Consider the following 12,506-nt stretch of genomic DNA (forward strand, 5'->3'; position numbering starts at 1 on the left):
ACATTGTATTTTAAAAATGAAACATGAGCTTTTTAAAACTTTTCTCAGATTATTTCAATCAAATCGACAAAGCTGATTTATTGTAGTATTTCTTCTTTCAGCCAGCCAGCATGCCTTGGTCTACTATTTCAGGTGGCGATAGCTAGTGACAGCTAATGATAACACATGTTGAGTGAGTTAGTGCCAGACTTAGCACAGGAGCTAATACTAGTCAGATTGAAAGCCTTGCTTGTTAGCCTGGTCTCTTTGTCCACTGTAGGAGTTGCCACATGGGCATAGTGCACCACAACAGTTGATGTTGAATATTATTTGTTTCTTTCATAGGTGGTCTTGGAAGGAAAGTTTAGTAATGATGACAGCTCTTCATATGATAAACCAATAACTTTTTTGTCCCTGAAGTTGAGACTTGTGAATATACTAATAGGTGCCTTGCAAACAGAAACGGACCCCAACAACACTCAAATGATACTAGGTTTGTGTTCACACATTTTTTTGTAAGTGAACCCACACACTGTTGACCCCAGGCATGCTTAGAAGGCAGGGGTCTGTGATGAAGCCTGAGCCTAATACAGCTCTACTTATTCTGAATCAGAGGCAGAATTTGTTTGCTTTTATATGTGAAAAAGTTTAAAGGGGTGAGATGAGGGAAGGGAAAAGCATTACATTTGTCTTAGGGGGTCATTTTTGCTTAGTTTTATTTGTGTTATTTTTCCCTTTCCCTCTTGCCTTTACTCTCTCCTCCTGTTCCCTTACCCCCTTCTTCCTTTTCCCTCTGTTCTCTTTCCTTCCCTCCCTTACATCTGCGTTTTCCTCTGCCTCCTGCCCATTATGTCCATGGGGAAAAATTTTGAGTTGGGTGTGAATCTGGAAGCTACGTCAGAACCCTGCCAGGAGGAAACTGAGAAGTAGCTGTTGCTGTGCTTCCTTCCTTCTTCCTTAATGTTCTCTGTTGGTCTCCTGATCGTACTGATTCTGTTTTATTTTTTTAAAATTTTTTAAAGATTTTATTTATTTATTTGACAGAGAGACAGCGAGAGAGGGAACACAAGCAGGGGGAGTGGGAAAGGGAGAAGCAGGCTTCCCGTGGAGCAGAGAGCCCTATGCGGGGCTCGATCCCAGGACCCTGGGGTCATGACCTGAGCGGAAGGCAGATGTTTAGTGACTGAGCCACCCAGGCACCCCTCTCTGTTTTATTTTTATTAAAAAAATTTTTTTTTAAGATTTTATTTATTCATCAGAGAGAGAGAGGGCACAAGCAGGGGGAGCGGCAGGCAGAGGGAGAAGCAGACTCCCTGCTGAGCAGGGACCCCCCCCCCCCCCCCCCCGCCGCCATGCGGGACTTGGGATCATGACCTGAGCCAAAGGCAGACGCTTAAATGACTGAGCCACCCAGGTATCCCTGATTCTCTGTTTTAAATGGCTTCTCATCATTATGCCCACTGCCGTATTTTAAGCCCCCATTATTTTTCAGTTGATTACTACAACTGTTCGTGTCTCTTTCTGTACTTCTGGCCTTTTTTTTTTTTTTTTTTTTTTACTTCTGGCTTTTCATGAAAGCCAGGAGCCCTAGGTACAGGTGCTCTGAGGACAGTACTAAAGAACTGAATGGCATGGCTTTCATCCTTGAACAAGTCTTATTGCAGAGATTAGAATATTCTCACAGAGTGTGAGATAATTACAGAGGACAGAGCTGATTGCATGTCTTAAGTGTCTTTACTGTTGAGAGAAGAAACCAGAAGAGCAAGGAAGACTTCATGGGGGGAAGTGGAAGTTAAATTTGATCTTGTAGGGCAGAATTTGAATAGGCAGAAATGAGGGTAAGATTTCATTTCAGGAGAGGAAATGTCACGGCCAAAGAACTGGTGGCAGCAGGAGTAGTTGGAGTGTTGGGGAAGTATAGTGTGTTACGCAGTGAGAAGGTGGAATAAATAGGGAAGAATAAATCCTTTCGTTCTGAAAGAGTTGAAAGAACAGAGGTTAAATCTGGCTGTGAGGGGGCCTCCAAGTTGTAGTGTTTTAGGTTATTCAAAGAATGTATCACTTGAAATCAGATAATTTTCTACAGAGTTGTTACTTAGTTTTGCTTTACCCTTGTTCTGAAGAGCTTCATGTGTACCTTTCAAGGAAGAGTTAATTGTCAGCTCTTGCCATAGATTGGCAAAGCTGTGTCTGTCCTCTCTTTATCCATTGTGGACAAGAGTACTCCCATACTGAGATGAGAAGCAGTGTGCTAGGCTCACCATCTTATTTCTGTTCTAGCCTCTCTAGGGCTGTAAGTTCCTTTATAGTGAATATGTGCAGCTTGCCTTCAGAATATGCAGACAGGGGTAACCCTGAACCATGTGACTTTATTCATTCTTAAAAAGCAGTCTGATCAGGGGCACCTGGGTGCCTCAGTTGGTTGAGCATCCAACTGGTGATTTCAGCTCAGATCATGATTTCATAGGTCATGGGATCAAGCCCCACATCTCGAGCCTCAGGCTCTGTGCCCTGCAGGGAGTCTGCTTGAGATTCTCCCTCTCCCTCTGCTCCTCCTCCAGCTCACACCCTCTCCTTTTCTGCTTTCTCTCCCTCAAATAAATTAATAAATAAACAAATCTTTAAAAAAGGCAGTCTGATCAGAGAGATACAGCTGTGATTTTTATTTTGTTATTTTTCTTTTATTTCTAAAAGAACAGAATCTATTTTTTTTAAAGTATTCCGTAATAATTTTTCTTAGTTTGCAGTAGCCTTGAAATTGAGATGCTTACATCTGGTCTTAAATATCAGTTTAAAAATATCTGACAGTGGTCATGTTTTTATATAGTTAAGTTTGACCTTCAAGTTTATTTTAGAAAATGTGGTTTTAAAACTTTGAAGGAAGATCAGAATTACGGCATTTCTAAAGAGTGTTTTTTTCATACTAGTCAATAAATTTATTAGTAATTTTATGGACATTTCAGGAATAGTCAGCTAAAATATTCTTATCTCTATTGAGATATTTTAGCCATTTTAGTATTCTTGTCATGTATTTAAATAACATGCCTTTTTTTTTGCTGTTACAGGGGCAATGTTAAATATTGTTCAAGATTCAGCACTTTTAGAAGCCATTGGTTGCCAAATGGAGATGGTAAGCATACCACATGTAATCTGTCAGAATATCAACATCTGATTTTATGTAAATTGCATTCCAAAATGTCTGTCCTTGTGATTTTTAAAGGTATTGGTTTGTAAATTCAGCTCACTGATACAGAAGGATCATATTTTAAAATATATATTTTGAGGTTTCTTACCTTTCAGTGTTTCCTCAACCATTCTTCAGGTCCTTGAGAGATTCTGCATGAGAGAAATTTCAGCTAGATGCAGTCTTTATTTCTGGACAGTCTCTACTTAAAGCTCTTAACTTCTTTCGCTGTGCTGGTGAACTGGCTTGAGTAATCTAGGAAAAGCCTCCTATTCCATAATTCCTTCTGTCCCTAGTAGATTTAATGCTGTCTAGAAACAAGTGTTGAGTTTATTCTTTTCCATCTCATCAGCTCTTTTAGCTCCTCTAGACCAAAGTTTGAAGGTCCCCTAAAGCACCAGTACTTCGAAATTAAAAAAGCTTCCCAGTGGGGCGCCTGGGTGGCTCAGTCGTTAAGCGTCTGCCTTTGGCTTGAGTCATGATCCCAGAGTCCTGGGATCGAGCCCCACATCGGGCTCCCTGCTCAGCGGGAAGCCTGCTTCTCCCTCTCCCGCTCCCCCTGCTTGTGTTCCCGCTCTCACTGTGTCTCTCTCTGTCAAATAAATAAATAAAATCTTTAAAAAAAAAAAAAAGCTTCCCAGAGACTCCCACTGACCCTGGCTTCTGGCTTCAGGATATGTGATCCCCACACCTGGAGTAGAGGCAGGAGAGTGGGGAAATTTATAGGGTATACTAGAATGAACTGGGTAGATGTAGGATGGGTGATCAAATTATTATTAAGGAAATTATATTTGTATCCCAGTAGGTAGCTAATAATAATCAACTGATCTGGATATAATGAACTTTGTTTATATGGGGGATAAAATGAGAGAAACCTTCAACAGATACCTTTGTTAGCCCATATACATATAGGAGTTAATCTTTATACTAACCATGATATCTTATTGTTTGTGTTCTATGATGTAACTACATTTGAAAGTTACTGTTGTTTGTTTATTTGTGTTTTGTTTTTTTAAGCTTGTACTCCTAAAGTCTTGCGTAGGAGGCATAGGGTAATTGTTTAAGGGCCCAGGGTCATTAGCTAGTGAAGTCTAGTGAAGATAGAAAAGGTCTTGGGCTGGCCCTTTATAAACAGCAGCAAAGACTCCAGAATGGACACCCATAATCATCAGACCCTTCATATCCTTCAGTAGATGGTGTCTGTGCAAAAACACCACAGTAATTTTAATTCCTTGTCAGGTTTTTAGATTTTATCAATTCATTTGACAGAGAGAGAGAGAACACAGGCTGGGGGGAACGGCAGAGGGAGAGGGAGAAGCAGGCTCCCCGCTGAGCAGGGAGCCCGAAGCGGGGCCCAATCCTGGGACCCTGAGACCATGACCTGAGCCGAAAATAGACGCTTAACCGACTGCGCCACCCAGGCACCCCTCCTTGTCAGTTTTTATCTGTATATCAGTTTGTGCTACTTAGTTGGCCCATTCCGTTTTATCAACATGGCTTTTAATGACTGACTTCTATCTGTTCTTGTCAATTTTGAATGTAGCCCTCAAATCTTTGATCCATTTTTATTTGACTAGGGTGGTGGAGAGAATAACCTGAAGAGTCATAGTCGCACTAATAGTGGTATTAGTTCAGCAAGTGGTGGAAGCACAGAGCCCACAACTCCCGATAGTGAAAGACCTGCTCAAGCTCTCCTAAGGGATTATGGTAAGCCATGTTTGTTTTTTTGAAATCCAAAGGTTATTGAATAAGTATTAATGCCCAGATTCATAAAACAGTCTTTTTAAACAAAATTTTAATGTTCATGATTTTAATGTATTTAAGTATAATACTTAATAACCTAATACTTATTAGTCTAAGAGATTTTTTAAAAGAAAACAGATTTTTTAAAATTACCTCTGTAGCTTTTAGTGGCTAGATTTTGGGTAGTTTATTAGATTTTATAAATGATTATAGTGGGGGGGGTCAGGAAAAATTTATGGATTCTTTTACCAGATACTGGTAATATGGAGAAATAGAACGTGCTCTGCCTCAGGCTCTAATGATAGAGATAGCCAGCACATCAATTATTGCAGTGTGGTACGTGAAGTGATAAAATGTACATTAGATGGAACCCAGAGGAGAGAGTCTTTGTGTTTAAATTTTAAGCAAAAGTAAGGAAACATTTGCTAGCAGAGCATCCTATTCAGTGATGTCCTGTACCTTGACACTTACTTTACGGGTTCTGTGAATTTGTGGGTGCCTTTTTTTTATACATGATTATTAATATTGTATTGAATCTGTGAGTGCTAGTCCAACATGACTGGAATGAAATCTAGATCCTTAGATGTAAATTTAATTTTTTAATTATCTGGAAAATTCATGAGCCTAGGAGTCCAGGCATGTTTAAGTTTGCTTTAAGTATCCTTGAGCATGTCAAATACATCAGCTCATTATGTTAAGGTTATTCAACAAATTTAAATATTGCATTTATAAAGCAGTTATTTAAATTGTTAACTTATTCATTATGTTCATGGATTTAAGTATACAGTGGGTGAAAATTTGTTTTTCATGCTTTCTAAAACACTTCTGAACTAAAGAACTTTTTGAATTATTGTATGTGTTCTAATATAAATGTTTGAAGTGATTATTGTTTGTTTCAGCCTTTTGAACTGGTGTTAGTGAGTTCTGCTTGTAATGTCATAAAGTAGTTTTTACTAAGAAATCCAGATTTGTGTTAGTGTCGCATGAATGTCTCTCTTTAATGATCATTCCTTTTTCTGTTGTCACTGCCCTCTTTCTGATAGGATCGACAGGTATAATGTCCCTAAAGCTTCCTTTATAAAATCAGTTTAATTTGTCCTAATTTATTATTAGCTAAGTAATTTTAAATGTAGAACTAGAGGTCAAATAAAAATATGTTGACTTGGTGATTTAAATTTTTTTTTAAGAAACATTAAAGTAGCTTTAGAGAACTAAATGTTAAAATGTGTTTGAAAAGGCTTTGCATGTGACTTTTGATAGTTTAAACCCTGAAAATAATGTCAACAGATGTTTTAGGGTATTCCTAACATCTGAGGAGATTCTAAAAATGTGAATTCTTTCTTCTATAAAATTCCAAGGAAATAATTGATAGATAGCCTTTTCATTGTTTTTTTTGAAAATGTAACTCTCTATGAGTTAATTAAGAAATTTTAAGATATATTGAAGTGCCAAATCCTAGTGGATGTCTGTGTAAAAGTACCTGAGCTGGGAGCTAGAAGCTGCTTTGGTCCAGTGTGTGTGCCCTGTGCACTGTTGTTCAGTCAGGCTTCACGCTGAGGCCAGTGGGGTGGGGAGCATAGCACTGTGTGGGTGCCCGTCGTGCTCACTGTGGCTGCTGTGGTCTGTGCCTGGTGGAATGCTGTGCTTCTCGTTACTAATGCTTAGTTGTTTTCCCTCCCTGTGGGATGTGGCATTGGGGTTATATCCTAGCTCTTAATACAGATTCAGCTGCTGGGCTCCTGATTCGCAGCATTCATCTTGTCACCCAAAGACTCAACTCCCAGTGGCGGCAAGACATGAGCATATCACTGGCAGCTCTAGAGCTCCTTTCTGGCCTGGCAAAGGTGAGGAGAACAGTACTTTTATTTTAGCCCAATAGCTTTGGACCATGATTCTTTTTCCTGTATCTCTCAACTCCTTGATATGGGTATTACAGTGTTGCTTATACTCAAACATAGTTTTATCCAGAGTGTGCAAAAGTGAGCCTCCAAGTGAAATTTTACAAAGTGAACTTTACTTTTTTTAATAGGTTCAAAGATTATGAATGATACTTTTGCTGTTAAGTTACAGGAAACATTTCAGTACTTCCTGTTTATTTGCACATGCTAATAGAATATCTGTTGATTTTTTTTTTTTTAAGATTTTATTTATTTGACAGAGACACAGCGAGAGAGGGAACACAAGTGGGGGAGTGGGAGAGGGAGAAGCAGACTTCCTGCTGAGCAGGGAGCCCGATGCGGGGCTGGATCCAGGAGCCCGGGATCATGACCTGAGCTGAAGGCAGATGCTTAACGACTGAGCCACCCAGGCGCCCCTACCTGTTGATTTTGTATTTTCTTATAATACCCTTAAATTTTCAACATGACATTTTGTGTCATTGTAGGATCATCTGATTTTAATAAATGCACATAAAAATGTGCATAAATCTCAAAATATTTATGCTGAGAAGAAGAAGCCAGGCCCCCTCCCCCAAAAAAGAATACAATACATATGATTTTATTTATATAAAACTCTAGAAAATGCAGATTAACCTGAATTGACAGAAAGCAGATCAGTAGTAACCTAAGGAAGGGGCATAAAGGAGTGGAAGAAAGGATTAGAAAGGTGCATGAGGATATTTTGGGGGGTGATGGATATGTCTACTATTTTGATTGTGGTGATAGTTCACAAGTGTATACTTATGCCAAAATTTATGAAATTGTTCACTTTAAATATGTGTAGTTTCCTGTATGTGAATTATACCTCTGAGCAGCCATACAGAACTTTATAGCCCATAGAGCATCACTGCAGGGTTGGGTTAGGGGGCTTCGGAAATGTATACACGTTCCATTGCCAGATATTCTTTTGATATCTGATGATGATGGATAGGTGCACTCCAGGAGTTTAGGTTTTTAGCCAATGAAAAAATATGCTAAAATGAAATAACTGTTTTGGAGTTTGAAAAATGTTCTCTGATTTTATAGAGTATTTTATGATGATATATCTGAAATATTTCTCTGTATAAATAATATTTATTTTTAAGATTTATTTATTTGAGAGAGAGCAGGAGGAGGGGCAAAGGGAGAGGGGGAGAGAGAATCTCAAGCAGGCTCCACCCCCAGCACAGTGCCCGACATGGGACTTGATTTCACAACCCTGGGATCATGACCTGAGCCAAAATCAAAAGTTGGACACAACCGATTGAGCCACGCAGGTGCCTTTGTATAAATAAAATTTTTGAAAGCAAGGCTTCCTGTAGTGTATCCCAGTGTCAGAAAGGCCAGGCTGCAGTGCAGATAGTTTGAAATCAGTACAGTGGTTCCTGGCTAACTGTGTTCCCCATATGAATATGCTCAGGTGAAGGTGGTGGTTGACTCCGGAGACCGGAAGCGAGCCATCAGTTCTGTGTGCAGCTACATTGTGTACCAGTGTAGTCGGCCAGCTCCTCTTCACTCCCGGGATCTGCACTCCATGATAGTAGCAGCTTTTCAGTGTCTCTGTGTCTGGCTGACAGAGCACCCTGATATGCTTGATGAAAAGGTTAGTTTACTAGATCTTAAAACAGGAAGGAGAAACAAAAGTGTATGTTGGGAAGATGCCTCTTAAAAGAGAATATTTAAATGCAATATTGCATACTTTAAACTGAATATACTTGTTATATTTTGGTAGGACACTTGTCCTTTTGGGCTCAACTCAAAAATTGTCATCATGCTTATATTTGGTTGCAGATTAATCCATAGAGAAGTTCTTTGAAAGATGGAGCCTTGACTAATTTATCTGAACTATCAAGAAAATTCTTTCTTGAAAGGATGTGGTAGCTTTGAGATGGCCAGAAGGCACTTTGGTCACCCATTGCCAAACTTCGAAGGGCAGTTGGTAGCCAGGTTGCAAACCTAGAGCACAGCTTGCCATAACGGTTTGCCTGTATATTAAAAATTTCATTTCACACATATTTCCCACTTTCAAGTAGGCACAGATATCTAGGCTGATTTCCCTTGCCATTGTTCCATTTAATATCTTCCTTACAGGGAGGCAGGTGGTTTTCAAGAATTCATAGTGTAAATAAGAGGTATCAGTCTCATTGAATATTTATGGAGAGTTTTATATCATTTTAAAATAATACTGTTGATTAAATCTTAGTTATTTTCATTATGGCTTCTAATGTTATGGTACCAAGAATTGCTTAAAAATTTCAGTAACTGATGAACTTCCCTTTGGATAATCTAATGTCTTAGGTTTCCATCTTGCTCCTGAATTTTGTTTTAATCTTAGTGACTTAATGTCTTAAACCACCCCAGGTTTAACTGAATTACCATTCTATCTCTTAAACTTGGGCTTTCATGATTTTATAGTCTGTGGTAATTTTATAAGAATTATAACTGATAAGATTGAATTGATTTTATCATTTATTATCTAATTCTGAACATTCAAATTCAGTTCTTTAAAGAAAAATTGGGGGGCAAAGTTTATTATATTATTGTGAAATTAACATACACCTATTAAAGTGAGAAGGAAACTGAAGCCCACCACCAAAACACAACCACTGTTAGCATTTTGCTGTATTTCCTTATCTTATAAGATAGGTTTATTACAAAAACTGATTTGCCTTTCCTGCTTCTAGGACTGTCTTAAGGAAGTATTGGAGATTGTGGAACTGGGTATTTCAGGAAGTAAGTCCAAGAACAGTGAGCAAGAGGTCAAGTACAAAGGAGATAAGGAGCCAAACCCTGCATCTATGAGGGTAAAGGATGCTGCTGAAGCCACCCTAACATGGTATGGAAAGTGACTGCACAGGGATTGCACCTAGCAATTAGATGGGGTTAGCTGCGATCCATGTTGTTTCTTCTCCCCAGTTGTTCAGCATGAAGTGATGTAATTTTCCAGGATACTTTTTCTTTAGAAATAAAATGGAAAGGAAAAACTTGTTTTGGGGACCAAAAGAAACCAGGAATATGGGGCTGAGAGTTTGGGTCCTTGTTTTTCTGTGCTAGTTGGCATTAATTGAAGTCATATCATATTAGAGTTAGACAGGATCTCAGAGAGCCTTACTCTTCCTCTTCACTTTGGTGCTGCCTGAGTCCAGAGATGGGATCTGCCTGAGGTCACACTATTAAGTCTTCTGCTTCTTAGCGCAGTGATCTGTATTCTGTTACATTTATGTACGTATTAGAAGTGCATTCAGTCAAGATTTATGAGCTCCCTCTTATGAACTTGTAATAGGATTGTAAAGATAAATCAGATTCAGTCACCACCCTCAAGGAGCTTATTGTCCAATAGGGAAGGTAAGAGATGAGCACAAATAGCTATAATGTTAGGTGGAGAGTAAGTGCTGCAGGAGAAGAGGTATAATAACACGCTGGAAGGGGGAAATGAATACTTCCAGATATGGGGCAATCAAAGATTTCTAGAGAGGATGACATTGGACCTGACTTTTACAGGATGGGTGAAGTTTCATCAAAAGCCAGATTATAGAGTGGTTAAGAAGGCAGCAAGAGAAGATTTCTGTTCTAATCATTTTGGTAGTGAATGGATGGAGACAGGTTGGAACCTTAGAAAAATAATAAAGATTGCTGAAAGAGTTTGGATTTGGCTGGTACGTGAGGAGAGTGGAAAGAGGGAAGGAAGGCAGTGTAGGCATATTTATGGATTGGAGGGAAGAGTTGAGTGAAGATTAGGTAGAATCACATAACAGTTGGAAAGTTGGAGCTTATGAAAGGGTAGGTGTGGGTGAAGACCCAGAAAACATAAAAGCAGGACGGAGGAGGTCAGGTTGGTCTGGATTGGCTCATCTTGGTTGTAAAGTGGTAGGCAAGACTGCTTGCAGATTTGTATGTAAATCAGCCCTTACCAAGATCCCAGAATCTTTTGAGTTCAATGGTCTATTTATCACTTGGGGCGTGCACAGTAAAGTTGGATTTATTTCTCTTCCTCTTGGGCTTTGGTCATTCAGTACATTTTTAGAAGCATTCATGCTTTAGTTTAGTCCTGCTTACTGCACTGGCTAGGCTCTCAGTGTGCTTCTGGAGGTTTGGCTAATAGCTAGAAAATTAGGAAAATGTGAATGCAACTGTTAAAACATGTACTTACACCGGCGATGAGTACTAGAAATAATACAAGTTCGGAGGGGTGCCTGGATGGCTCAGTCAGTTAAGTGTCCAATTCTTGGTTTGGTTTTGTTTTTGAAGATTTTCTTTATCTGAGAGAGAGATTGTGCACGAGTGGAGGGAGGGGCAGAGGGAGAAGCAGATTCCCTGCTGAGCAGGGAGCCTGATGCGGTGCTCAATCCCAGGACCCTGAGCCAAACGCAAATGCTTAACCAATTGAGCCACCCAGGTGCCCTTCCAACTCTTGGTTTCGGCTCAGGTCGTGATCTCATGGGTGGTGAGATTGAGCCCCGAGTTGGGCTTCACGCTCAGTGGAGAGTCTGCTCAAAGATTATCTTCCTTTGCCCCTCCCTCCACTGTGTGTGTGTGTGTGTGTGTGTGTGCGTGTGTGTGCACGCTCCTGTGTGTGTGTGTGTGTGTGCACGCTCCTGTGTGTGTGTGTGTGTGTGTGTGTGTGTGTACACGCTCCTGTGTGTGTGTGTGTGTGTGTGTGTGTACGCTCCTGTGGCACGCACACGCATTTTCTCTCTTTCAAATAAGTCTTATTCAGAGAGAAGACCATGTTGGGGGTGGGGTAGACTGAAAAGCTTTATAAAAGAACTGAGCCTTTATGTGTGCCTGGAAGAGTAAGAAAGTTATGGAGAGAAACGGGGAGAGCATTTCTCGCTGGGAACTCTGTATTATACAAAAGTAAGTTTGCTGCATCCTAGCCTCATTCCTGTGAGAATATGATGCTGCAAGAATTGGATATGTGCTCAGAATGAGTAGTGAGCCCTGGCTTCCAGGCAACCTGGCCAGTGGTTATCTAGGTGGCTCCTCTGTTTTATCTGCAGCTGTCTGGTTTCTGCTGCCAGCTCCACAAATGTATCTCCAGTTACCAGTCTTGAAGAGGGCCCTGCAGAGTATTGTCATCATGAAACCTGTCCCAAACCAAATCTGTCTATTCTCTCAAAATTACTGCTGTTTTCTGATTATGCAAACACAGACCTTTGGCTTTTTTTCTGCGTTATCTCTGCTTTATCTGTCATTCCCCGTATGAAGCCAGTGACTGAGTCCAGTAGACTTTATTTTTAGAAGTATTTCCTCCATCCCCTCTAACCTCAGCATTCTGGTCTAGGCTTTTCTTACTTCTTACCCAATTTCCCTGTTTTTAATCTCACCCTGTTCATCTTGCATTCCGTTTTTTTTTTTTTTAAGATTTTATTTATTTATTTGACAGATAGCAAGAGCAGGAACACAAGCAGGGGGAGTGGGGAGGGAGAAGCAGACTTCCTGCTGAGCAGGGAGCCCGATGTGGGGCTCGATTCTAGGACCCCGAGGATCACGACCCGAGCCGAAGGCAGATGCTTAACGACTGAGCCACCCAGGCGCCCCTTGCATTCCGTTTTTGAACTCATCCTTAGGCACTGTTTTTTCTTTCTGCTGCGTGAGTGATTGAAAACTGAATAGATCTGTTTCCTGCCATGTTGTCTGAACTCCTTGTCTGGCTGTCAAGGCTCTCCTTCTTCTGTCCCTTC

At 40.2% G+C, this 12,506-nt stretch overlaps 1 protein-coding gene across 2 annotated transcripts in view; it reads left to right on the forward strand.

Moving 5' to 3' along the window:
- The window catches only part of RALGAPB (Ral GTPase activating protein non-catalytic subunit beta), an 82,499-nt gene that overhangs the window by 36,106 nt on the left and 33,887 nt on the right, over positions 1-12,506 (forward strand). The window contains exons 13-18 of one of the 2 annotated variants that reach the window (XM_028121874.2): positions 325-472; positions 3,045-3,109; positions 4,741-4,870; positions 6,617-6,750; positions 8,243-8,425; positions 9,507-9,658. In XM_028121874.2, the coding sequence (XP_027977675.1) occupies positions 325-472; positions 3,045-3,109; positions 4,741-4,870; positions 6,617-6,750; positions 8,243-8,425; positions 9,507-9,658 (812 nt within the window). The remainder of the gene's footprint in view (positions 1-324; positions 473-3,044; positions 3,110-4,740; positions 4,871-6,616; positions 6,751-8,242; positions 8,426-9,506; positions 9,659-12,506) is intronic. The other variant, XM_028121875.2, reaches the window with a different exon arrangement.

Source organism: Eumetopias jubatus, unplaced genomic scaffold (assembly GCF_037043125.1).
Source record: "Eumetopias jubatus isolate StellerSeaLion01/CBP00866 unplaced genomic scaffold, mEumJub1_p1.0 scaffold_9, whole genome shotgun sequence".
NCBI lineage: Eukaryota > Metazoa > Chordata > Mammalia > Carnivora > Otariidae > Eumetopias > Eumetopias jubatus.